The sequence below is a fragment of the Cygnus olor genome, chromosome 27 (assembly GCF_009769625.2).
Source record: "Cygnus olor isolate bCygOlo1 chromosome 27, bCygOlo1.pri.v2, whole genome shotgun sequence".
Taxonomy (NCBI): domain Eukaryota; kingdom Metazoa; phylum Chordata; class Aves; order Anseriformes; family Anatidae; genus Cygnus; species Cygnus olor.
In genome coordinates, this window is record NC_049195.1 from 3652846 (window position 1) to 3679536 (window position 26691).

Genomic DNA, 26691 nt, shown 5'->3' on the forward strand with positions numbered 1-26691 from the left:
CCCCGCCTGCAGCAGGAGCGGGGCGACAAACCATCGCGGCTGCTATAGAATGAAAGAGTTTCACACTCCTCTGCGGGCAAAGAAAGCCGGGAGTCTGGGAGCGACGCCGCATCCTCTCCGCCCCCAGGAGCGGCACTGACACGTTCCTCCCTTGCAAACTATTTAATGGAGGCGATCCCGGAACAAGCGCTCTCCTGAGCCCTCAGGAAATCACCCAGCGCCGGTCGGAAGGGGGAAAGCGGGCTGCTTCGGTGCCAGCATTCAAAGGCTGGCAGCAGGAAAGGATTAAAAGCCTCTAGATTACAGGATTCCCTCCGGGGACACGTGTCGGTGCGATAACTCGCTCCCTGACCACTGGCCAGGCTCTCGGCACAGAGGGCTGGCGAGGGAGGGAGCAAAGAAAGCCAGCGAGCACAGAAAACCTCCCAAAGCAGCTCAGAACCACGGGGCCTAAAGAAGTCTTAATAGGAAACATCAGAGGCCCGGAGGGTCTGGATGCTTGGGCTAAACCTCAGCTTCCTCTGACGGGATGCAGGATTTCATTGGGTCCCGACCAGGAGGGGTTAGTTAACGAAGGACAAACGAGCAGGCGTGTTTTTTGTCGCTACGCTCAGATGTACGCTGTCACACAGCAGCAGCGAGCTGAAGCAGAGGATGCCGATGAGGCAGGGTTAGAAGGGAAATGACTGATGATTGTTGCAGAAACATACAAAAAAAAAAGAAATAGGCGTGCTCTGGGCCGGGTGCTGTTTGCTGGCTGTTCTTCCTCGTATTCCCCTCCTCCAGGGTGCACGGGGACAGGCTGGAAGGCTCTCCACATCCCCACCTACGCTGCTGCTTTCTGCCTGGGAATCCTTCCTCCCCGGGGGCCTGAACCATCTCTCGGGTCCCCCGGGACCCTCAAGTATGCCTATGGAAACCGATGGAGCAGTTTCCAGGACAGCCGGGGGCCAGATGCAGAGCTACAGGCTGGGTGTTGTGCTGCACGGGGCGGGACGGCTCGTACTCACCGGTCTGCAGGGTCTGCCTCCCCCCTGAGAGCACTCCCAGGGGCAGGGTACCTGTGGGAGTCAGGCCTTTGAGGGTCAGCACGCTCTCGCTTTCCTCTCTGCAAATGAAAAACAGAGCCGGTTACTGAGAGATTAACACAGGGCTCAGACAGGTCCATGCAAGGAGTGGGGAGCGCCCCGAGAGCTGAAGTAGGGGGGAGCTGATGTTTGGTGCCGAGCACGACCCTGCCTCCTGAACGCGGCACCTCTACCTCCTCCGCCGCCACGCCGCAGAGCTACAGCGCAGCGAACGCATCCCAGCCCCGCGAGGGCCACGCACAACTCATCCAAGGTTTTTGGAAGCCTCAGAGCGCCCGGAGCATGGAGCCGGGCAGAGAAACCGGCACCTCGAGCCTCTGCCACCTGCCCTAAAGCAGCAGCCTGGAACACGCGAGCACCGACAAACGTCCCCGGGGACCCAGAGCAAGACAGAACTCGACACCGCACACCGTGCTGCGTCCTTACCGAAGGACCGAGAAGACACGTGCCATCTTCCCAATGGCTCTAATCTTATTCCTGATGATCTCTTTACGGACTGTTGTCCCACCTTCGGGAGAAAAAAAAACAAAACAACAAAACACCACCGGCATGTTTAAGGTTTCCCGTCCTGCCTCGGAGGCGCAGGCAATGTCAGCATGAAGCCCCTGTCTGACTCCAGGAAAAGAAAACCACGGTTTACAGATTTCACAGCTAGGCTCTCGAGAGAACAGCGCCGAGGCTGGCGGTCAGGATGGCAGTGAGGAGGGCAACACCGACAAGATGACACACGGACTCAGAGGTCTAAAGAGTAGAACCACCAAAGGGAACAGCTCGGACAGGCGTCGTTGGAAGCTCACCAGGTTCGCTCACACTACACAGGATGTAACACAAATGACTCAGCCACGTAGACACGGGTTTGCAAGGCAGAACACGGCCGGGTCTGACTGCTGATGGACACTGCAGAACACCGGGGCTGTGCTCGCCGCGGGGAGGAGTGTCACGCAAGCACCAGCTCTGGCATCCAAGGCACGCAGTGAGGGGCTGGCCGGAGCCCCGCGCACACACAGAGTGAGAGAGGTGAGCTCCCCTTCCCCCTACACAGACCAAACGTGGGAGAAAAGCACGGAGGGTAACTGGAAACAAACAAAAACCAACGTAAACGAGGTAACAAAATACATCTCCTCTCGGCTGAGATTCTTCACATGGCCCAAGTACACATCAGGACAGGACAAGCCAAACCGGAGGTCTAACATGCACCGATGGCTCAGCCATGCACTAGGTGGCTGCATTCAGAAGTCAGATAGAAACGTGACCCCGTTTCTCGAGTTCCTGGAGGAACGCAGAAGGGTTAAAAAACACACGGCGCTTATGTTAAAACTGAAAGGGGGATGAAGAGACTGCCCAACTAGTCAGCTATTCAAATCCACTCCAAGGAATCTGGTGGCACAGGCAGTGAAAATTAAGCCGGTAGCAAATTCTAGCTGGGTACCTTTCTGATAGCTTGAAATGTAGTGATCTTCAGGGAGAGGAGACACCAAGAAACAAGTAGATGAAGACAGAGATAGAAGAAACAAATTTAATTTTCATGGGAGGGAGAAAGAAAAAAAAACAAAAACAAAAAACGAAATGCAAATGGGAGAAGCGGGTTAAAGTCAACCTGTCGGCCGAAGCGGCACCTTTTTAGAGCACCGTGGTGTTCTGCTGCCCTGCGGGACTGATTTTACTCCGCCCTGCGCAGATCTGTGCCAGCAGCCCCCCCGAGACCCCCACGATGTCCCCACTGGCGTCCCTGCTGCTCGCCACCCCCCGACACAAACTGCAACCAGCACTGTGACTTCTTCCCTTTTCGTGCACAGCTCAAAACCAGGGCCGAAAGCTGTGATCTACATTTCTGGGCTGACAGGAGGAGCCACTTCAGAGGAGTTTGGCGCAACAGATGAGCAGACTGGGTGGATGTTCTGCTGTAGCAAATTTAGATTCGGGGGAAAAAAATAACAACTCGGGAAGCAGTCTCTGCAAGGAGCAGGAAACCGTTCTCCAGAGGAGCTGGCAAGAAGTGTCTGTCACAGGGCATATAACTCAATTTCGCTGTGACTGAGCAGCAAAGGGAGAAAAATAAAAATGTTTCCTAACCATGGCTGCACAAGGGCTGGCCAAAAAGGATCTGGAGCCCCTGGCAGGGCAGCTGCTGAGCACTCTCGAGCTAGCATCCCAGACCCGTCCCCACTGTCACCCCCCCCTCTGTTACCAGCTCAGTCGTAGCAGAGTTTTTTTTTGTTGTTTTTTTTTTACCTTCCAATGTCTCATCGCCATCTGAAATCAACTCATCATCGGAGCATATGTTGAGGATGTTAACGAGCATTTCTGTGACTGCAAGAAGCACAGACAGGAAGATTAGAGAGGCCTGGTGCGCGCGCTTGGCAGGCGGAGGGATTCGGAGGACAAGCCGGACAAAGGAACGATTTCAAGGTCATTTTTACTCTGGAAGTGGGAGCCCAGAGACACTTTTTTAGCTGCTCGCTGCTGGTGCCTCGCAGCAGTACCCAGAGCAGACGACATACTCTGCACCTTCTGCCAAGGAGGTGGACGCGGTCCAAGCACAGCACAGATGAAGCAGCCGTGGGGAGCAGGGTGCCAGCATCGCTGCCTCCCCACCCCAAACCTGCACAGCTCGCCACCTGGCTCCGAGAGCCTCAGGTCTGCGGGGAATTCAACCCTCGGCTCCCTCAAAGTCAAAAATCCTTTGGCTCGGACCTTTAAAGTTGTCCTCAAAACCCACAGCTCTGGTGCGGAATTTAAAACCCGCCAGGAGGTGTAAAGACTCCTTCGCTGAGAAAGCGAGGCGAAGTCTTGGATGTATTTTAAGCAGCCTCACCTCCTTCAAAATGAAATAAGCCTTTACATTCAAGTGAATGCTTCCTTTCTGGCCACCAGCCAGCGGGAGATTTTCATTCCTCTGCTGCACACGAGGAGCGAGGGAAACGTCTCCAAATCCCGAGGCAGGGCTATACCAACCGAGACCGGCTCCGTCGGCCAGGCAGAATTAGGAAGAAGGGACTGTTTTGTTGGAAAAAGCTTTCTAAAGCAGGCATTGACAATTATTTTAAAGCTTCAGCCAGTAACACGCGGCTCTCCTTGAACCTGAGCACTTTTCCCAGTGGTATCTGCTATAACAAGTTACGACACCGTCCCAACACATTCAGCAGCTCGTGGGACAGGTTTCGCATACTCGGGGTTTGAACTACGACCAGTCCCTGGGCAACTCCAAAAATCAATCCAAACAGCACTCACCCTTCTCTCCCACAAAAGGCAGAGACCATGTGAAGACATCCATGAAGTTTGGAAGCCAGTACGGATGAGGGGAACAGTTGAACTGCCTTATGTTCATGACGTTGTTTTCGTATTTCAGTACAGCAGCTAGGAGAGAGCAAGGAGACACAACACAAGCCCAAAGGAGCTGTCAGCCTCAGGGAGTTGTACCTCCGCTAATTAAACTTCATTATCAACAGCAACAAGAGGTCGCACTCATGCAGAATCAAACTACCAGATATCCAAAACCAGAGCGTTTAAGCAGTATTTTTCGGATGGTCTATTGTTTCACAAAAGCTCATAATAATAATGAAGGTGAATTTAACTACGGCGTTAAAAGTGATGCAGAAGTGGTGTGCACAGAGCCAAGATCCAAAGCGAGGGGTAAAAATACATTTTAGGGAAGTTCCCCATAGTACGTATATGGTAGCAGGGGAACGGGGAAGTTAAAGCTTGCCTGTACAAGCAGCTTCTCTTTTATGGCAGCGTTCATCAAGAGTGCTCAGTTGTCATGTGGCTGGAAACGAGAGCATTATTCTAGGCTCTCTAACTTGACAGTTAATTGCCACAGTAACGTCTGAGATCTTTGAGTCAGAGAAGCCAGCCACTTCCAGCTCCCCAGCTGCCATCGGGTTAGCACAGAAAGCTCTTTTTTTCATTTCATGCATGCAAATGCAAGCAGAGGAGCGGGCAGAGCGGCCACGGAAGATGGAGAGGGATTTCCTGGGAGCGCGACGCCAGTACTGACAGCCCAACAGCAGCACAGCCCTGGCCCTGCCAGCCTTACCCTTGTTGTTATAGACATCTAGGTAATTTGGTGCAGAGAAGATTGTGATTAACGACGGAAAGCCTGTTGTCTGGCTCTTCCTGTACATTCGGTACCTGAAAAGCAGGTCAAGCGTTAAACACACCGCTCCTGCTCCGTACGGGTGGCAGGAAGGCAGAGGGAGGCTGCTCGGTGGCACTTACCCAGCGTCCTGGGCTTCGTGAGCTCGGATCACAGATAACAAACTATTGTTCTGCAAAAAATCACAAACTGCAGGGTAACTGGAAAACAAAAACATACGTTAGCACGTAGCAAAGAGAACAGGTAGCGCCCAAGGTCTTGGTTTCAGGAACCGACCACTTTCAGCATCTGCTCAGTTTGTGCCCAGCATCCCCAAACGAGGCCAGTATGTATTGCATCACTCAAAAATGAATTGCGAAGCATTCTGTTGAACAGACCCCTGGTGCCAAATCCTCCCTATCAGCCAGGCTACAAGTGGTCTGTCAGCACAAATGCTCCTCCTTTAGACAGGAAAGGATTATTTCCTAGAGCTCCTGGTACTGTCCAGTGCCTGAAAACCACTCAAAAGGGCAGGCTGCCAACAAGCAGGAGCATCTCTGCTGTCCGATATCACAATTTCATAGAGCAACGGATCCAAAGAGAGCTCAACATTACAGGAGGGAACAAGATTTTGTCAATTAGAGCCAACAGAAGACTGTTCCAGAGCCAGGCAACGCTGTGAAGTCCCACGGAGTGATCTGAATAGCAATTCATCTCCCCATACACTTCAGGGTAAGGAAAGAAAACCCTCCAGTCTATCAGTCCCCTAAAACACCGCTTACCTGTAGAAATAGGAGCAGCCTCGAACGGTGTTGTGGGCGAAATGCTCCACTGTCTTCTCGTTGCCGTAATCTTCCGACGGATCGGACCAGAGCAGGTCGCACATCGGGCCGAAGGCTGGAGGCTCCTTAAACCTGTCTAACTGAAAAACGTGGACAACGTCAGGACAGCATACACGGGCTGATAACCCTGCGGCTTGGAGACGGCCTCTAGGTTAGACCTGTGGTTATTTCACCCGAGGATTAAGCCTCCTCTGACCACACCAGAAGCTCCAGAAGAGAGTCGCAGCGTGAATATGCAGAGCACAGGAGCCTCAACCTGCAAGCCCAGATGTGAAACGAGCCTGCCATTAATGGTGTGGTCACCATTAATCCTAAGCTATGCTCCCCCCTCCTAACCACTCCAAAAAGCCAGAGTTTTACCATGTGTGCAAACCAGAAGCAGCAAACAGGCTGCAAGAAGGAGCTGAACCCCAGTCGGGATACCCAACATACCCCAAAAATGTGAAAAGGTCATGAAGATTACTTACTTTCCTAATGTCATCTAGACACGTGATTTCTGGAGACAGTCCTCCGTGAACACACAGAAATTGCTGGTTTAAGAGGGCAGCAAGAGGAAGACAGTCAAAGGTATCCATGCACGCATCGTACACTCGCTCCGAATACTTGATTCGACCTGTTGGGGTGGGGGCATGAGGAGGAAGAGAGGCAAAAACTGAATTAATTTGCACAACAAAGACTGCTCAGGTTGAAAGCAGAGCTTTCTATTTTTTTTTCCTCCTTTTTCAGGGAGTCATTCATGCATCCCAACCCACACGATGTAAGAAGCAGTAAGGAAAGCTTTGATCAGCTGAAGCGCTGATAAATAAGTTCAGGGAGCCTCGTACCCAAGGTGATGTGGGAACTCCACGGCTGTGACCCTGCAAGTCAAACTTTGCACCCGTGCATTGGTGAAAACGCTGCCTTAGGAAAATGCTTATTGGGCACGAAGATAAAAAGGCTCCAAATCTGGACACGGTCAGGAATATTAATCTCTCTTCGAGCTGTTTTCTAGAGCACCCGCACTAAGACTAACACAGAAAAGAAGCTCGACGGGTGCCACTGTGATAGAAACTTGGGATGCTAACAAAATCATTTTTCTTTCCAAAAGCAGCTCAGCTTTTACAGCAAGCCTCCAAGTACATTCAGGAACGTCTCTCCATGCCTCCCATTAGAGCAGAGGACAGGATCACTGCACGTCAGGTGCGTGTCTTGCAAGGCAGCAGTGTGTTAACACAGCCAGACCTTTGAGAAAACCCCTTTAATGCTATAAAACACGTTTTTGTCTAAATCCAAACCTGCGTGAATGGCAAGTTCACCTTTCAACAGCTTTACAGAGATACTTACAGGTTTATTCAGCTGCAGGCTACGATACAGGAAGGGGGAAAGGCAGTATCTGCTGCTTTCCAAAGGAGGGGAAAAACCAGCACCTTTGGCTCCCTGGTTTGAATCGAGCCCAGCTTGACAGGAGCTCATCTCCCACCACCTGATGACTACGGCATCCAGCAGAGAGCTGGCAGACGTTTTCCAGCTCATTTCTGGGCAAACAGACCTCATTATTTCAGTACCTCTCGGCCTTACCCTGTCCAGCAGCATCCCGAGCCGCAGGGACGAAGCTTGGGCTTGTGCCTTGCCCGTAACTATTCCTCGAGGTTGGGTCTTGAGCAACTGTTCCCTAGCAAAGAGCTGCACATTGCTGCTGCAGACCTCTGTGATTATTGCTTTATTATTATAATGACCATCAGCCTCGGGGGAGAGGGGTCATTCCCCAGCCTCTCATCAGCCATAGTTTAAAAATATGTAAACGCAGCCCGAAACTATCTTTAACTCCAGTAAAATCATCTTAAAGGTAATGATTCTCCCCAGTGCAAACACTGAGGAACAAATCCTTTATTTGCTTCCAATTGTAATCACCGATCCCAGCTGCACAATCTGGAGCTGAAAGTCATTTGGCAGTAATTATATAGTGCTGGGGCTGGAAGTCAGGGAGGGGGATGCATGCAGCCGCATCAAGGCAGGGAAGATGTGCTCGTTTCCTCCATCCAGCGTTGTTCTTTGCAGCCAGAAGGCTGCATCAACACGCACCCAGAACTTCATGGGACTTAAAAATTTCTTTGGTTTTTAGCAGGAGCTGAAACAGGAGAAATGCTGCCTACGCAGGATAAGACGACAGCTGTTTTTTACAGCTCCAGACCTACCTGATATCACTCGTGGCCGCCCCCCACCCCAAAATAAGCCCCCCACACCTGGTCGCAAGACATTAATAGATTTAAATCCTTACACAGGGGATACTTACACTCTTGTTTAAAGGTGAAGTATTCTGTGAGGTGCCTGCACTCGTGGTTTCCTCGAAGGAGGAACAACGTTTTGGGATGATTTATCTTTAAACTCCATAAATACAGCACACACTGCAAGAGAGGGAAGGAGGAGATGGCGGGTAATGAAAACCTTTTATAGGGTACTAATCATCCGTGGACTTCAGTAAGTGTTTCTGGGAAGACACCCAACAGGCTGCATTCGGAGTGGAACCCTGATAGAAACCCAGCTCCATAATCGGCAGCAGATCTTATCTTGGCCAACCTCACCAGCGGGGGGGAAAAGCCACCCTGAGCATTTCTCTATATTAGGCCCGAGCTGGAGAAGTGACAAATGAGGTCGCATTCGGCTGAAAGCGGCGCTGGGCTGGGTGGGGGCAGCTTTTCCTCCCAGCACGGACCCAAGCGAGCGGCACCCGTTTGCGGAGCAGCAAAGCCAAGCCAGCTGCAGCACGGATGTCCCGCTGCCATCGAAAGCGGAGACCATCACGGAGAGCAGCCAGCCGTCCTGCTGGCCCTTTCCTCAACAGCTTTCAGCATCAGGAAAAAAAAAATCAACTTCATCTTCCTCGCCGGCTCTCCCCCCCCCCCCCTCTGTTTTTCTGCTTACGCTACAGTCATGTGAAGTTCAAGTTCAAAACAGGAAAACCCTAGCCAAAAAAAAAAAGCTCGGTAAAACCTTTTTGGCTTTGAAGAGGGCTTCCCACATCCCCTCTCCGAGCCGTGACACCTGTAAAGAGGTCGTGCCAAACGAAGCCGCACCGAAACGAGCTTTTGGAGCAGGGGCCCCGAAATATTTCACGGCGGAGGCTCCACGGAGGAGGGGAGTGCTGGACCCGTAAAACATCGCCGATCCGGTGTGCACATCTCCAGGAGCAGCTGCAGCATGGGAACAGCCTCCAGAAGCAAAATAAACTCATTTTGGGTTGGTTTCCACCACTGATACCTTGGGGGCTCAGTGTTTTAATACCGTGATACCCAAGGTAAGCTCTAAATTAGTCATTCCAATGACACGCAGGGATCCCAAGGAGCTGCAGAGCACCCATCTGCATCCAACACAGCTCAACCCCACAGAAAAAGACTGATAACAACACCTGAATTTTAAATCTGAGCAGAAATGGGGCCAGAGACAGTGGCAGGTAATGTAAGCTGCAGTCAGGGCCAGCAAAAATAATGCTTCATTACATCCACTAACAGGACGAGTGCCCCCAACAAAAACATTTCTAATTATTCTGTGACTTAAAGCTTCAGCCTCCCGTGCCTGCAGCCTTAGTGTCACGTTTCTGAGCTAGCTTAAGAACTGGGAAATGAAAATCGCTGTAACTGAAACAAAAGACTGGCAAAGCATTGGGGAAAGCAGCCGGCCCCGGCTCCACTGCTTCGAAGCGAAGCAAGAAAGACGCTCCATCAATAAAGAGGCGCATTTGGGGTGTACAGCAGGTCAGCAACTTGCAGAAGAGTTATTTAAGACCGGATTCCAAGTGTTTTAAAATTAAGCTCGACACCACGGCTCTTCCTGGGCAGGCAGCGACCAAACCACAGAGCCAAAGGCTGCGGCACGGCGGCGGCTGCCCATGGCCTGCAGCGATTCCACGGGCTGAAACGCGGGGACGGACAGGCAGAAAGGTGCTAGCAGCGTGAGGATGGGCTCAGGACACCCAACAGCCTTCCCAGACTTCCAAGACTCCGTGGGTAATCCCATCCCATCCCCTCCCCTCCCCAGCTCAGCATCAGCGCAGGAGGGACCCAGCGCTGCCTCCCTGCCCGCAGCACCCCTCGAGGCGAGCGAAGCCATCGGGGCTAACGTCAGGTTTACAGCACCGGCTGGACCTTTTTATTTCGTATCTAATTATTCTGGGTAAAACTGCATTCGAGCCTGGCAAAATCACGGCACGTGCAATTCCTAATTAGCCAGCGATAACGTGCCCCATTGTTGGTGGAGTTGGAAGCTGATCTGGCAGCGGTGTATCCCATTATCACTCTGTCCTTAACACGCTCCTTCCATAGATCATATTCCTGGTATAATAGCTTGATAATTAATAAAACAATTATAGTCATTGTAGCCTGGCAGGTCCAGCTTCACAGATCAGGGTGGCCGCTGACTAACGTTATCCTTCCTGCGTAAGGGCTGGGAGATGCAGCTGGAGGCCCAGCAATGCACGCGTGCTCGGAAGGAAGCACCTTGCCCCCTCGCAGACTGGGGAGGGAATCCTCCATCGGGATGCTGGCTCATCAGCATCCCAAAATGGAAATATTTAGCCCCGTTTCCTCGCTGCCTGTCAGTCCCCTCGTTTGAGTCCGTGGATTAACTCCAAACAAACCTGGCAGCTGTCTCGCCAGGCTTTTACCTGCTTCTGAAAAACAGCAACTGAACAGGAGAGAGACCCAAAAAATAAAACCCCGCACTCTTCACGGCCTCATTACGCTCACTGGGAACGAATGTTTCTAAGTGAGAATCCCCCTAAGCCAGAAGCCCAGAAATAATTTGTTGAAGGCGTCCAGCTGAGCTGACGAACGGAGGCTTTCAGGGGTTTTAAAGGTGTTATCTGAGGTAAAAGGAGCAGTTTTTAGCTTGACAACCCAACAGAGCACCGGGGAGGGCTCCCAAGGGTTACCTGGGCTGCTCACACGCAGCACAGTTTGCCTTAACGCCTCCTCGGCCCCTAGTTTTGTATCTCGTTTCCTGATTGCCTGCATCAGGATGCAATTACACAATTACCTCCCATTTCGCTCAGTTAAAAGGTCGTGATTATCAGCACACGGGTGCCCAAGTTGGTGCCGTGACACAGGGGTGCTGCTGGTGCCCTGCACCTTCCCCGTGGTGAAAACCTGGCTGCCTCTCGGTCACCTCGACCATAAAGCCACCAAAACCCCCAAGTCAGATCCATCTCTGCGCTGGCGAGGCCAGCTGCTCCGGCCACCCCAAGTTTTTGCATGCTAGGGAGCAGAAATCTTCCAAAAACGAAGCAAAGTCTCACGTCAGGGGCTGCTGGCTCCTTGCTCGGAGAAATCCTCCGAGCCAGCTGCTGCACACCCAGGTGGGAACCTCTTAAAGCACACAGGCACTAGTAGGTGGGAAGAAGAGGCACACATCAATAAGAACAAGGGAGTGAAGCCTTCTAGATCCTGCTTTATCGGTGACATTTGGATCAGCCCCCACATGTGCTAATCAAAGCCCACCCTGATTCGTGAGAGATCGATGCGATCTCTGTGGGCTAGGAGAGCGCTCGGGGGTTTTCTCTCTGCAGACACGAGGGGAAAAGGGGAAGGAGGAGGGTCAAGAGCAGCAGGAAAGGAGACCTGCACGCTCACGGCTTACTGATATGGGCTGGCCCAAGGCTCTCAGCCCAAAAACGCCACGGTGCTCTGCACAGGCTCCGTGTCTCAGCCTCAGGACTCAGCACAGAGCGGTGAGGGCTCGCTGTAGTCCTCAGGCCTTCCTCCTCGGGAGGGAAAAGCCACAAACCAAACTCCTCTGCCCACTGAATCTGCTCTCCAGACTCATCCACATCCCTGGAAGTCCCCAGTACTAGCAGGGCACATAGAGACGAGGGCTCTGGTCCCGAACTCAGCGCCCACTTCTGCAGATCCCCAACGTCTGGTCAGTCGAAGGGAAGAGCAGAAGTGGGAGCAGCACTCCATCACCTGGGATCTGTACATTCATGCACAGACAGAAGGTACAGCACGCCTCACCTGAAGGTTTAATACCAAAAAACTCCACTTCTCACCTCGGAACAAGTTGCTGTGCAATAGCGTAATTTCTATGATCCTCTTTTCCACGTAAATACGCCCAAACTGCACTCCCAGCCTGCAGCAGCCACGCCGCCTCGACACGCGGCCGAAGGCTCTGCTCGTCCCCTTCCTCCCCAGAGGCTGCCGGGCTCCTCCTGCCAGCACCACCCGAAATCCAGCAGCCACAACCCCACCTTCGGGGCAGCCCGGAAAACAGCTCATTGTCACCCCTTGGCTCGCAGTCAATGTTTAGGAACACACCGAGCACAAGGCTGGGCCCGGGCCAGAGAGCTGCCGGAGCGCAAGCTGGCGGCGGGACCCTCCCGAATCCTCTGCAGGATCCTTCAAGGAAGCCTTCGCACGACCTGCCTCCGTCCTTGGCCTTGAGAGCTCCTCCCCAAAACTGAACGAGTCCTGTACAGAAAAATTCCCCTGCCGCAGCCCCGCTGTGGTAGCACCCTTCCTCTTCAAAGGGAAACCGAAATGATTTCGCAGCTCCTCCCGCCTTGCTCCATCGCCCGGTTTGACGTCTTTCGTGCCACCATGTCCCCAGACGTCACCTCCAACTGGGACAAGTGCTGCTTTTCCAGTGGGCTCTGGGGTTTGCAGCATTTCCTAACTGCTCTCCCTCCCTGCCTGTGTCACTCGTGGCTTTTTGGTGAGCCAGCAGCAGCCACGGGGACCCCCCGATTCCTTTACCCTTTAAGACCAGCAGCTCCCAGTGTCCCCCAGCGAGCTGCAAAACCCTAATGGGGTGCGTGACGTTCCACCACCCGTACCTGCCAGGGGACGAGGCAGGCAGCCATACAGGCACAGCACAGCAAGGTGCACCATTAAACGCCTCTGCTCTAAGCCTGTGAGCCCCCAAAATTCATTGCCCCTTCCTCCTGACCCCGTTCCCTGGCACCACGCGGTGGATACTTTCAGGGGACAGTGGGGAAGCAGTGGCTCGGTTGCAAAATGCTTTTTCTTCCCCTGCTAAGCTGAATCCTGCGAGTTTGTAAGCTTTTAGGTCTGCACCTGCTAGCTTAGCGCTAGCATCCCCCGGTTCAGCTTTGGTTTGTCACCTCTATACTGAAGTAGCCTCTGTCCACGTAGTCTCCCAGGAAGAGGTAGCGGGTGTTGTTGGGGGATCCTCCCACTTCAAAGAGCTTCATCAGGTCAAAAAACTGCCCGTGAATGTCACCGCACACTGCGGGGGGAAGAAGAGCACAGAAGAGGGGCAGAGTTACAGAAAAAGAAAGGTCACGACAGCAACGAGGAGCACGGCTGTGCTCTGACCCAAGCCACCCCCGCCTCGCACCCAGCTCGTGCAAAACGTACACGGCAAAAATCCTCTCTTCCGCGAGCTAAGGCAATTTAAAAACCTCCCCTGGTGGAAGGAAGAGGGCTGAAAATCTGCTACCGGGAGCAGCCCGCATTCCCCGGGCGGGCAGGAGGCTCTCTGACCTGTGATGGGAGCCTCCACTTCGATCATCGTCTTCTCGTGCCGCAGGATGGCGGCCCCATCGTTGATGATCTTGAGCGCCGCGTCCTCTTCCAGGCGCCCTTCCTTTACCAAGTGGCTCTTCAGGACGTCGAGGCGAGGCTTGCCGTCCTCGAACACCTCCTTCAGAGTGAGCCGCTGCGTGGGAGGGAACGGGACGGCTGCAAACAGAAGGGAACACGTTAGCAAGACGGCGCTCGTCGGGGGGGCGAAGGAGCCACAGGCTTTGCAGCAGGAGGCTGCAGCTCCAAGCTTCGAGGCGAGCGCACGCTCTGAAACACGCTCCCGCTGAAATTATGCTCTCGGATCCTGAAGGATGGGAAGCTGAGCTGCCAGAGAGACCGAATCCACCCTCGGCACGCTTAAAAAGCCGCCGTGCGCAGACGAAATGCCATCTGCAGCCGCCGAAACCGCGGGCACCAAGGCTGCCTCCTAACTCAGCAAGGAGAGTCACGGCCAGAACGCTGCAGGAAAACAGGACCGCACGCAAATATTGGTGAAAGGCGGCAAAAAGCACACCAGTTCCCAGTAAAATCACAGCACATCTTCACCGTGGAGGAGCTGCCTTCACCTCCCGGTGCGGGCTGCTCCGTGGAGCTTAACCCCAAATTTAACAGCGGGTTAATCGCGAGGAAATCCCCCGTTGGAGGCAAGTCGGGGCCTTATCTGCCCGCAACACATTGCCTGGTTTTGACATCTAGGTAGAAAAAAGCCCATTGAAAGGCATTATTATGTTCACGCCAGACAATTGTGTTACTTGCAAGAAGATAACCCCCAGCAGAAAGGAAGCGCACGGAGCAGAAATAACCACTGCAGGCGAGGACCATCTGCCTTACTCATCTACCTCGTCCCGGGCCTGGCTAACCCGCCAGAAAAAAGGAGAACACATGAGCCTTGCATAATATCTAAGGGCTGCAGCGTGGCTGGCTGCACAATGAATTCCAGGAAGGCCTGGATGCTGGGAAAGGAGGCGAGGAGCTGCCAGTAAGAGCCCGTCAGCCAGCTCTCAACGTGTGGCTGGGGACGGAGATCAGCTCGGGGCATCCCCCGGAGAGGGAAGGGGAACGAAGGAGCCCCTTGCAGCAATTTTGCAACAAATTTTTAACCTGCCGCCTCCTCTGCACCTCCCATCATCTGATCGGTGCTTATTTGTGAGCCAGGAGGGGAAGAAAACCATTTTATAGGTGCATGAAGTTATCCCTTACCTGGTACACACACGAAGTTATCCCTTACCCATCACTGGTAAAGACACCCCCACGCCACGTGGATTTTAACAGGCCAAGAGCCACGCAGCCCGTCTCTTTTAAATGCAAACATAGCAGCTATTTAGCTCGGGAACCCAGGGGGCAGAGAGAGAAAAAGCGGAGAGCCACGAGAGCTCCTTTGCTCCGAACATCAATTCTCAAACACGGCGAATGTAGGACAGCGGAGGACGGGAGCGGAGGCGATGAAAGGGGACGCGGCGGTGGCCCTCCTTCCTCCGAGCTTTGGAAGCTGGGCTCTGTAGAGCTGAGCCCACGCCGAGCAGCCCCCAATTAACGAGGTTTTGGCAGGACCCCCGCGTGCACCGACGCGGGCTGGATGCAGCTCTTACCGCCCCTCCTACCCACCTCTGCAGCCTAAGGGGGGAAAAAAAAAAAAGAAGTGACCTCTTCGTTTTCCCAAAAAAAACCCCTCCGCATTTCAGGGAATTTAGCATTATTCACGCCACTCTCTCTGGATTTGCACTGCAGAGGGAGGCTGCAGGGGGAAGGGGGCACGTGGAGGAGCTGGGGGCAAGCACTTCCATGGGACTCGGAGGGAAGGGTGCTGGGGGTTCGGGGACTCGCCGCCTGCAGCGCCTGGGGAACGGCTCGTAAATACTTCTGCAGAGCGGGCAGTTGTCCGAGCGCCTGCCAGCTGACTCCCAAGGAAGCCGGGGAGCATCTGAAGGTCAAACGGTTTAGAAGGGAGGGAAGAGAGAAGCGGGAACGGTGCGGCTCGGTGTCCCCCGCCGCTGCCTTTCCGGACCCTAAAACGTGGCCACCGGGCGCAGAGAGACCCGTGCAGACAGGCGCTGGGACAGACAGCCTAAAGAAAAAGGCGTGAGACCGCGAGAGCAGCGGTGCCCGTCGCACAGTTCAGAGGAGAGCCACGAAAAGCCTGCTGGCACTGCTCTGCCTCGCCTCTTCTTGGTAGCCCCCGCGAGCGCAGTTACGCAAGACAAAACCCGGGGCCGCGCCGATGCGAGCAGCCAAGAACTTTTATGTAAGTTCCCTCGCCGGCTTCGCGAGGCTCCGCTCCCACGAGGAGCACGGGAAGGAAGCAGCGTGGATCCAGGAGTGCCATGAGAAGGGGTCTGGGGAGAAATCCCCGCTCCGGAGCGGCCGGAGACACCAGCACCGTCCTGGGAGCGCACGCACGCAGCAAAGACATCGCGTTAGACATGGGATTACTCCACACCGCCTATTTTCTAGGCTTCCTGCTGACCTATCCCCCAAAAAAGGGCTTTTTGGGTCCCCAAACCGGCTGTCCAGGGGCTGCCCAGCACTTCAAAAGCTTCATAGGGGCTGCAGGAAAAATCCTCCCCGCCCCAGGAGCCGCCCGAACCCCCCAGCGCCTGCTCCCCGCCCGCAGCCGGGGACGAGGACACAGACTTAAGTCATTAGCGTTGTCCCAGCAAGTAATCCTGTTAGCCAGCATAACTTGTGTAAGGGCTTTAGGCGACCGGGTGCAAGCAGCTGACATAAATATCCGCTCCTTTTTTTTTTTTTTTTTTCTTTAAGGTCTGAATTTTATCCTCGGTGCAGCGGGAGGGCTCCTCGCCGGGGGACGCGGCGGGGGCAAGGAGCCGAGCCGAAGCCTCGCACCCTCGAAGCGTCCTCACTGCTTTCTGCTCCCACCTGCAAAAAACAATTCCTCGTCTCGCACACCGGCGGCGCGGCCAGCGACAGGCTGCCGGGGCTGCAGGAGGGCACAGGGTGCTAAACTCAGCCCCACGGCCGGCTCCTTCCACGTGCTGCCTGCGGGCGCTAATTCGGGTAAATCGCAGAGAAAACGTTCCCAACATCGAGCTTCTCGGGGGCTGCGCCCTCCGTGCCGCCTGCCTTTTGCACGCGCCGCGTCCAGGCTGGGTTAAAAAGTTAAAATTTTAGGTCTGGGTTATTATTTTACGAGGGCGTCCAACACGGCTTGCTACCAAAAAAGCCCCGCAACTCTCGCCCCGCTAGCGGGACGCACGGCGCATGCGAGCCACGTGCCCGAGGGCTCCCGTGGAAGTGAACTTTTGAGGAGTAAAACGGATTAAAAGGTCGGCTGCGCTCGAAGGAGCTCAGTAAAAGTCAGAGGACGGCAACAGCTCCGCTTGCTGCGGGGCACGGCTGCAAGAGAAGGAGCAGGGAGGCACTGCCAGCCCTCCGAGAGGGGACGGAGAGGTGAGGACGGGGGTCCTGCCACCCCTGCGCCTACATGAAGAGCAGGGCAGAGCCACGGAGAGCCTCGGGCTGTTGTTTAGATGCTGAGGAGTGGCTGAGCAAGGCGAGATCCTTACTGAAAAAGGAGCAAGCACTACGTGCTCAAAGCGCTCCCTTTCCAGCCGGGCTTTCCGGGTGCATCCGCCGGGCTTCGAGTCCAGAAAATCCCCCCAAGAATAAAAACGTTCAACGCAAACTTCCCTGCAACTCCCAAAACGGGTGGGAGCGCATCCGAAGGGCGTTCCACGCAATAACCTTCTCCGCCCGCTCTTCGTCAAACGAGTCTTACAGCCAGCGAGTCGAACAGATGGTTACAGATGTACTTTGGGGAGAAAAAGTACATTTTGGGCATTCTGCGGCAGGCAGCGCAGCTCAGGCAAAGCTGAGCGCACGTAAAAGCCGTCTCTCAGCCTCCGACACGCAGCGGAAGGTAGGAACAGCTCCCAGTGCCTGCGCCCTCCCCACCTGTGCTGGGAGGCATCCGAAATATTTCGCTGGCGCTCAGCAGGGACGAGAGGCGCCGGCCTGCCACGGCACCCAGAAGGTCGGATCCCGCTGCCAGAGGTGGAGAAATCGGTGGCGAGAGCCCCGCACGGGGGCTGAGCGGAGAGACAAAACCACCTCCTGCCGGGCTGCGGGCAGGCGGGGCGTTTTCCTTCCATCTGCAAGCAGCCCGGTGGTATTTTTATCAGCCGCCGCTCCTGCCGTTCGCAGGTAACCCACGTTCCTCCGTCCAGCACGGGGCAGGGCTCCCTCGATTTGTGCCCGCAGGAATTTCGGCATCCTGCGGAGCTCCAGCAAAGGCTTGGAGGCAGGCGGTGGACGGACAGGCGATGCTGCGGCCGCTTCGCTCGAGCAGAACCCAGCCACGGCACGAGCTCCTGCAGAAGCCGCCGGGTTTTACAGGAGCCTCAAGTCGCGGCAGCCAGCTTTTCGTAGGATCGGGATCTCGGGCATCAGCGCTGCATCGGGGCCCGTTGCAACACTCACAAAGAACAGGGAAGGATGCAGAGGTGGTTGCGATACTCAGAGAGCAAAGGAACGGGAAGGATGCAGCTTTTACGCTTGGCCAGCCCAAAAGCAAGGACGGGTTGAAGCTCAGAAGCTAAAATAAGTCAGTTTCAAACTTGCTGGTAGTCCTAATACTTATTACAAACTGATTTCCTACAGAATAATCCCTATTTTTTGAAATCCATACAGGTTCCTGGCCAGAACACGCCGCGTTGTCTCTGCCGCACGAATCCCCGAGCCGGTTTGCAGGAAATTCTCCCTCCCCTAGGGTGCCTCCGGGCAAGTTTACACGAGAGCCTGCAGAAACAGATGTATGCTCGATACCGATTTTTCAAAGCCTGGCCCGAGCCCTGACAAATAATCTGTGTCATTTTTCAGTCGGCAGCAGCGCTGGCGCGGGCGTCCCGAGCCGGCTGTGTCGGAGCAGCGCTGCTCTCCGGCTACACGAGCAGCGCGGCAACCAAGCCACCACGAAGCAGAGCCAATAATTCACTCCTCCAGCCTCTGAGGACCTGAAAAAATAAGCAACTTGTCCCCTTGACGCCGGTTTGTGCTATCATAAATAGTGTTAGTATCTCAGAAGTCACCAAGTCAAGCAAACACCTTCCTTGCGTAAACGCAGCAAGAGCCAGGAGCAATCATTAGTGCCGTTTCCGTCTGCCCTCCTCCAAACTTTTGCATATTCTTTCTGCTCTTCCGAGGGCAGCGATCTTCCTTTTTCGTTATGAGTAAGAGCCGCATCTTTCTGAGGCCCTGAACACTCGTAAACGGAGCAAGAAACGAACTTTGCTTCTCCAAAGGAGGAGCCGTTGCTGTGAACTCATGGTGCACAGCCCTACCTGGGGCACAGGGCTTTGGGTCCCCTCCTCCTCAATATTAGGGTCTTGTATTCGAGTAAATATCACTGTCTTTACACACGAAGGATTAATTGCAGGAGTTTGTAGCTCCGAAGTTTTACCCAAAATTAGCCAGAGCGTGCTGCTGGAGCTGACGCCAGCCTCCTGGCTCAGAAAGCGCGCTCTGCTCCCTACCTTGCACGTTTTTTTTTTTTTTTTTTTTTTAAATAGGACAGCGACGTGCCCTAAAAATACCTGCATTGTACGGCGAATCCTACCAAGCCGAATGATTTCTTCGAAGGGGGAGAGAGCAGGAGGAGTCAGCACGGTACCGGAGTCGAGCGAGACCAAGACAGCGATCAGCCACAGTGCTCCCACCAGCAAACCTGCCTCTGCCTTTCGGTAGCTCCAGGAGTGACACCCAAATTTTGAGGCCGTGCCTTTCAGTAATTCCAGGAGTGACACCCAGATTTTGAGGCCGTGCATCCTCTCACTTACTAGAACCTGGCACATTTGGGCTGTGCAGGAGCCAGGTGCATTAAATTCCAAAAAAAACCCCAAGTGCCAGTCCTGTGCATCGAAATACAACCCACAAACCTAGCGTGTGCCAAAAGGAGCATAACCCAGCCACGTCCAAAGCTGCCGCAGAGCTAAGTGCAACGGCAAGAGGCTAGGAAATAATCAAAGCTACCTAAATCCACGTCCACGTGTGCGTTTTGGAGGCCACAAAGCTTGTAAAGCCTTACAGCTGCCCTTCGGAGCCGTGCTCACCACGTCCGAAATAATCAGATAGGGCGCAATTATCCTTCAACTATTCCGCTGGCAAAACACGGCATCTAAACAGTGTTATCGGGCTGGGAAGGGAAAAAAAAAAAGAAGGTGCTTTTTGCCAAAGTAAACTGCGGCTACTCAAGGAGGTTTCCAACACACCTCCGAGGAGCTGGCGGGGATTAAAGCCAGGAGTATTTAAGTGGAGCGGAGGCGACTTAAACCCGGCCCTGCTCATCCCGGGGGATTTCCCCGTCGGGGGAGCCGAGCCCCTGTCCTCTGGGAGGCCCCGTGCTCGACCTATTTCGGCGGCCTCCTTGGGATCAAGGTGGACAATTTGAGCTGTGCTTGCTCACCAGGTTTCCGAGGTCCGTGCTCCGACGCGCCGTCCGTCTCCTAATGACCGGCACGCCGACGCGGATTTGCCTGGGATTGTCATTGAGACAACCTGCCCCGAGCCAAGGGCTCCTCCCATCACCCCCTGCCGCCTCGGGTGGCAAAAAGAGCACCCAACAGCGGCCTGAAAAGAAAAAAAAGGGTCCTTGGAGACCCTCGATCCCTACAGACCTTCCAGTCGCTGGGTTCGTACACCGCAGAGCTGGCACCTTCCTCTCATCGGCTCCGCTGGGGGACCCGAGGGGGTCGTGGCTAAGCTGGAGTTAAAAAAAAAAAATTAAAATTAAAAATTAAAGAAAAGAGGAGGAGAAAAAAAGCCCGAGGTCCCCAGCAAACAGCTGCAGCGACTTTAAAAAAAAAAAAAAAAGAGGCGAGCTCACCCAAGGAGACAAGAGGGGATTCCTAGATGTCAGCAGGCAGGGAAACTCGCCACCTGTTTTCACAAGGTTAGCGAGCTGACAGCGGCTCCACTAATAGATCATTAATAGAGGAACAGCGGGGGCTTTGTGGCAAAGGCAAATTCCCCACCTGCTGGGAGCTGTAAACCTCAGCCCGGCCGCCTGCGGCAGCGCGGGGGGTGCCGGCTCCCCCCGTTCCAGCCACCCCGAGGGGACACGATCGCGTGCGCCAGCTCCGTTCGGACACAGAGCAGCCCATTTCGAGGGGAAACCCCCCCCCCAAAAAAAACCTGTAGCCCTAAAGCTACAGAGAACAAAACCGCGAGGGGCTGAGCCCAGCCTTGGATATTTGCAGGAATTAGCGTCGTCCCAGTGGCCACACTGGACGCAGGCACAAGCCCAGGGGAAGCAGCCCCACGGATGGGCTTCTCCAAGCTCCAACGAGGCTCCCACCAGAGCTAGGTACACGTTGAGCCGGGCATAAAGTCATTCTGAAGTCAGTCTGACTGTTAAAATATGTCTTAAAAGATAAATTCAAGCCTTGCTGTAGAGCTTCGTGCGACACCAGCGGGGAGCGTGCGAGCCCCCGGTTATCAGCGGAGCAGCGACGCCCGTCCTCCGTGTTCGGGGTCCTCCTCCGGGACACCTTGGTGTGCCACAGCCAGGACCTCGGATTCGGGATCACGTCTTCCTGCTGCTCCAAAAGCCGTTTCCTCAGCGACTCGTAGGAGGGAGCATTTTCTAGGGCAAGGCGAGGGAACTGGAGGCTCCTCCCGGAGCTACGCTGCTGGGAGAAAGCTCGGGATCGCAGGAAATTTAGCCCGAATCCCCCATTTAAGACGAGTTTTATCACTGTGCTTCCACCAGAATCAGCTTGGGGTGGGGAAAACGCTTTGAACTTGTGCCCCACGATGAATTTTTGCGAGGTTTTGCTCCATAAGCACAGCCCAGACGACCATCTCCGCTCTCGAGCCACCAGCGGACACCGTCCTGCCCGGCACCACCAGCCCAGCCCCGAGTCCTTCGTTATAGGATAACGCTGATGCCTTCACGTCGTCTGTTCCCTTGCTCCCACTCCTTAATGAGCCCTAATTCCATCACCAGCCGAGACGCTAACACGCCGCACGGCCAGTACGGGACTCACTGGGGAACGCCACACCTGGAAAAGCAGCCGAGCCCGGAAGGAGCCGGGACAAAATATAGGTTTCGGGGGAATATCTTGAGCTCAGCGGGCGGCTCTGCCCCCACCGGGACCCCAGGATTTACCTAAATAGCCCCCCTCATCGCAAACGGCCCGGCGCTCGCGACTATTTTAAAGCCAGCGCCCTGCCCTACTTCCTATGGGCTCCAGCCCTCAGCACCAGCCTGCCCTCGTCTCCTGTCCCTAAAACCAGCTCCCACCGACCCTAAAGCCAGTTCCCACATGGTACAGATGGAAGAGACCCGTTCCTCAGCTCTCCGTGCTTTTATGAACCGGGAAATACTCAATAACGGGGGCCCGTTTGCTCTAATCGCTGCAGAACGGGGCCTCCGAGCAGCAGGCACAGCCTCGAACACGGGGAATGGGATTAACCTCCCCCCGGCTGGACAGCAGGGAGAGAAAAACCGCGTCGCACAAAACCCAGCGACCCTTCCCGGCTCCAGCCCAGAGCACCTGGTGCTATTCTCAGAGCAAACACCAAAAAAAGAAACCCAAAGGACAGCCCAACCTTAGCTCCCCCGGCGCCTTACCAAAGTTTTCGGCGCCCGAGGCTAGCGCTGGGGCTTAGGTTTTGCTTTTCGGGCGCACACCGGGGCTGGGGGAAGCGTGCCGGAGCCGAAGGGCTCTCCTTACCGTCAGATGTTTGAGGAAGTGCCGCTCGGTGACTTCTGATTCACGTTGGGACGGAGCACGGCGTCACCTGGCAAAACCAGCGCCCGTTCCGCAGCCCCGAGCGCAACCTGCCCCCTTCCCAGCACAAAGCGGCTCCGACGCAGGGCAGGAACCACCCCCCCCCCCCCGACGCCCCATTTCCAGTTCAGAAACGCTCGGGGGGGGGTCCCTCGGGGTCCCTGCTGCCAGGGGCTGAGCGCTCGGGAGGAGCTGGGCCGGGCGAGGCGCCGCGCCGTGACACAACTTGCTTTTTACAGACCCCACCTCGACCCGGGGCGGCATTTGCACTTTCCCTGCGGCGTGCCGAGGTGTGACGGCAGCCTCCTTGGCCTCCTGGCTCCTTTCTCAGCCATTTTTGCAGCTTTTTCCCCTCCAAGCGTCGCTACGAAACGGGAACGTCAGAGGAGACAACCCGTTAAAGCACCAGAGAAGGCACACGGCAAACACCGTGAGCGCTTTACCAGTTCTTCGTCTCAATAAACCCCAATCCCCCTGTATTTAGGGGTTGTCCCAGCCCCCACGTGTGCTGCATGTGCTTACAAACCCTCTTGGACCGGCGCACCAGCGCGATAAAAACCTGCACAGCTCAACTGGAGGCAGCCCAACGCTTCCCCAATCCACCACGCCAGGAACGGGGACCAGACAGCACAAACTGATACGAAGGAAAGCACCACGGCAGGGTCTTTATCTATACCCCAATTAAAGACGCTCCAGTTGGGGAAAAAGCGAGCAAAAAAATAAACCAAGCTGGATGCGCAGAAGGGAGCCTGAAAGAGCCGAGGGGCTCACGGAAAGCCAAAGCGCAAATTTGGGCGAGTAACGCCCAAATAACGCCCAAATAACGCCCAAATAACGCCCCGCTCGTTTAAAGCCCCCAACCTACGTGCGGGGAAGGGAGCCCAAATTTTGGGGCACCATAATAAAAACACGCAGATCCACCGGGAAGTCGAGCCTTTTTGGCAACACAGATAACCAGCCCTATACAAAAATCACCCCACGCCTCCAGCACGTCCACCCCACGAGGGCCCCAGGCTCGAAAATGAAGGATTTTGGTTAACGCCAGCCACCGGTTCGCTGCTGGGCTGTTAGAAAGCAATCCTCAGCGCACCCCAAAAATCAGAGATTTCAGGAACAGAGTTATCCAAGTACACGCTCGCGCACAAAACTGATGCAAACAGAAAAACTATTTCTCCCGACTGGCCGTAATTACAGTTCCCATTTCCGCAGGGCCCCGGAGATGTAAATATATAGGTTAAACGCGGTTCAAATTCCCCATCCTACCTAACCGCAGGCGTTCTCCGTGGAGCAAAATTAGCTTTTCTCTTCAAGTTTCAATTATTAATAACCGCGAACGGTGTCAGCACCTTTAAACAATAATCACAGCTAACGAGGTTTCCTCCGTAGGTTTCTAGAGGATCTCGAGCCCATCCCAAGGGTACTGGGGGAAAACTGGGAGCAAACTGGGAGGGCGCAGAGCGCCCAACAGCATCGCTCACACAGATTTTTGGGGCTGGATCCGTGATCCTGACCCCGGGGACACTTGGCGTGGGCGACCCGGGTGAATCCTGAAGGCTGCGGGGATGTTACGAGGCCGGGCTAAACCCCCCACGGCCGGGGTTTAGGGGATTTGCAGGGCTGCCGGAGAGCTCTGAATCGTAAGACCCCGCCGGGGGAGACCCCGATTCCCCAAACCTCGCAGCCTCGTAGCCTCGTTTTGAAGGATCCAACCCACAGAAAAGCCCCAGGCAGCGCTCGGGGGAGCCCGAGGAGCCTCGGGAGCCACCCTACACTCCCCTTCCCCTTCGTTTGAGGCCACGGTTATTAACACGCCGCATGTGACCGGCCGCATGACGGGCTAAAAAAATCCCTCGCACCCGCTCGGAGCAGGAGCTGGGGACGACCCCGGCGGGCTCGCCTCCGTCCCCAAGGCTCGGGGACCTTCCTAGGAACCGTCCCCGTTCCCCCCGGCCGCCCCCACACGCGCTCGTCGGGCGCCGGGAGCCCCCTCGGGGGGGGGGGTGCCAGCAGAGGTGGGGGGAACCCAAAGGGGACGCGCGTGGCGCGGGGCTGCCCCGAGCCCAGGGGTCTCGCAGCCCCACGAGTTCCTTTCCTCGTTAACCCTCCTCGTTAATTGCTTCGGTGTGCTCGGATCTTGTAAAAATAGGTCCTGCCGTAATGGGTTTGGGGCCGGGGGGGGGAGGGGGGGGGGGGGGCTGGCACCCACCTCAGGGCACTGCCACATCCGGGGACACGGGGAAACAGGCATGGAGACGCCAGGATTGGGGTGAGGGGGCTCTCCCCCCCCCAGATCTCCTCCAAGCATGGCCACGATGCCCCCCAAAAAACCCGGAACCCCCAAAGGGGGGGGGGGTCATTCCCTTCCAGCCCACCTAGAGCCCCCCCTTGCAGGGCAGGGTGCTGCCCCCCCATCCCTATTACCTCCTCCCCTCCTCGTTATGGGGCTGGGGGCCCCCTACCCGATCCTGCCCCCCCAGTTCACACCGCACGGAGTGAGACCTACAGCAGAAAAATGGGGGGGGACACTGCTCAGCCCCCCCCCCCCAAAATGGATGCACCCCCCCCCCCCAGACCAACCACCCCCAGACCCTCCACAACAGATTCTGTCCCACAAACGCTGCCCCCAACCCCCGGGAGGGGGGGGATTTTCCCAAAAGAGACCCCCCCCCCCTTCCCAGGGCTCCCCCAAAATCAGGGGTGCCCCCCCAAAAAACAAGAAGCCCCCCAGCTTCTCCACAACGGAATCTGCCGCACAAGCTTTGCCATGGGGGGGGGGAAATCTCCCCAAGACCCCCTTGAGGGAGGCTCCCCACACACCAAGCGCCCCCCCCCCCCAAAGCACCCCTAAAACCAGGGTTGCCCCCCCAAAAACAATAAGGCTCCCCCAAAACAATAAAGCTCCCCTAAAAATATACAATCCCCCCAAAATAATAAGGTTCCCCCAAAACAAGAGGGTTCCCCCAAAGCACAAGGGTCTCCCCCCAAAACCAAGAGGGTCTCCATCAAAACAAGAGGATTTCCCCCCCCCAAAAAAGAGGGTACCCCAAAAACTACAGGATTTCCTCCCAAAAAAGAGGGTCCCCAACAAGAGCCCCCCCCCCAAGCAATAAGATCCCCCCAAAATAAGAGGACTCCCCCCAAAACACGAGGGTCCCCATCGAGAGGGTCCCCCCCCCCCAAAAAAAAATGAGGGTCCCCATCAAGTGGGCGCCCCCAAAACCAAGAGGGTTTCCCCCAAAACCAAAAGGATCCCCCCCAAAACAACAGGACCCCCCCCCCCCCAAAAAAAAAACCACCAACCCCCCGAGGCTTCCCCACACCCCCTCCCTCTCCCCTCCCCCCCCACCCCCAAAAAAGACCCCCAAACCCCCCAAGCCCCCCCCAAAACCCGCCGCCCCCCCCCCTCACCCTTAACGATGCGCTCGGTGGTCGGCAGCTTGGCGTGGCCGCGCCCGGACATGGTGCCGGTGCTGCTGGCGGGGGGGGCCCTAACGGAGGAGGAGGAGGACGACGACGACGGGGGGGGGGGGGGGGGGGGGTCCCGGTGCCGGCCTCCCCCCTCCCGACGCCGCCAAACGATCGTGTCCCGGCGGCGGCCTCGGCACCGGCTCCGTCCCCGGGCGGCGGCTCCGCGGCGCTCCCCGGCCCCCCCCCCCCGGCCGCCACCGCCGCCGCCACCGCCGCCACTGCGCCTGCGCCGCGGGCGGCGTCACGTGGGCGCTCGCCTTTCCCTCCCTTCCTGCCGCCATCTTGGAGGGGAAGGGGGCGTTGCTAAGGCGACGCGGGGAGGGGGGGCGGGGAGGGCGGCCGCCATTAGGAGGGGGGTGGGCTGGAGGGGAAGGGGGGTGTAAGGCTGCGTGAAAATAAAGTGGGAATAAAATGGAAATATAAATAATCCGAGTGCTGCTTCGTGGCTTGGAGGGGAAGGGGGTAAAAGTCTGTGTGAAAATAAAATGGAAATAAAGATGGACCGGGTGCTGCTTCCTGGCTTGGAGGGGGAGGGGGGTGAATGTCTATGTGAAAAAATAGAAATAAAAACGAGCCTGTAAAAATAAAATTAAACGGTGTGCTCCTTCCTGGCTTGGAGGGGAAGGGGATGGAAATCTGTGTGAAAATAAAATGGAAATAAAAATGGACCGGGTGCTGCTTCCTGAGTTGGAGGGGAAGGGGGTGAAAGGCTGGGAAAATAAAATGGAAATGGAAATAAAGTGGAAATGGAAATGAAGTGGGTGCTGCTTCCTGGTTTTGAGGGGAAGGGGATAGAAATCTGTGTGAAAATAAAAGGGAAATAAAAATGAACCAGGTGCTGCTTCCTGACTTTGAGGGGAAAGGGGTAAAAATCTCTATATAAAATAAACTGGAAGGAGGTAAAAGTCTCATTAAAAATAATCTGGAAGGGGGTAAAGATCTCTATAAATATAAAAT

At 55.4% G+C, this 26691-nt stretch overlaps 1 protein-coding gene across 4 annotated transcripts in view; it reads right to left on the minus strand.

Moving 5' to 3' along the window:
* Positions 1-25948, minus strand: part of PPP3CC (protein phosphatase 3 catalytic subunit gamma) — a 31293-nt gene extending 5345 nt beyond the window's left edge. For 2 of the 4 annotated variants that reach the window (XM_040538241.1, XM_040538238.1), the window contains exons 1-13: positions 25675-25932; positions 13478-13675; positions 13096-13220; positions 8278-8389; positions 6473-6618; positions 5946-6085; positions 5307-5384; positions 5125-5219; positions 4320-4445; positions 3321-3398; positions 2518-2544; positions 1515-1596; positions 1011-1108 (exon numbers count right to left, since the gene is read on the minus strand). In XM_040538241.1, the coding sequence (XP_040394175.1) occupies positions 1011-1108; positions 1515-1596; positions 2518-2544; positions 3321-3398; positions 4320-4445; positions 5125-5219; positions 5307-5384; positions 5946-6085; positions 6473-6618; positions 8278-8389; positions 13096-13220; positions 13478-13675; positions 25675-25726 (1357 nt within the window). In that variant the 5' untranslated portion in view covers positions 25727-25932. Of the gene's footprint in view, positions 1-1010; positions 1109-1514; positions 1597-2517; positions 2545-3320; positions 3399-4319; positions 4446-5124; positions 5220-5306; positions 5385-5945; positions 6086-6472; positions 6619-8277; positions 8390-13095; positions 13221-13477; positions 13676-25674 lie in introns of all 4 variants that reach the window. The other 2 variants (XM_040538239.1, XM_040538242.1) reach the window with 2 other exon arrangements.
* Positions 25949-26691: the final 743 nt, after the last annotated feature.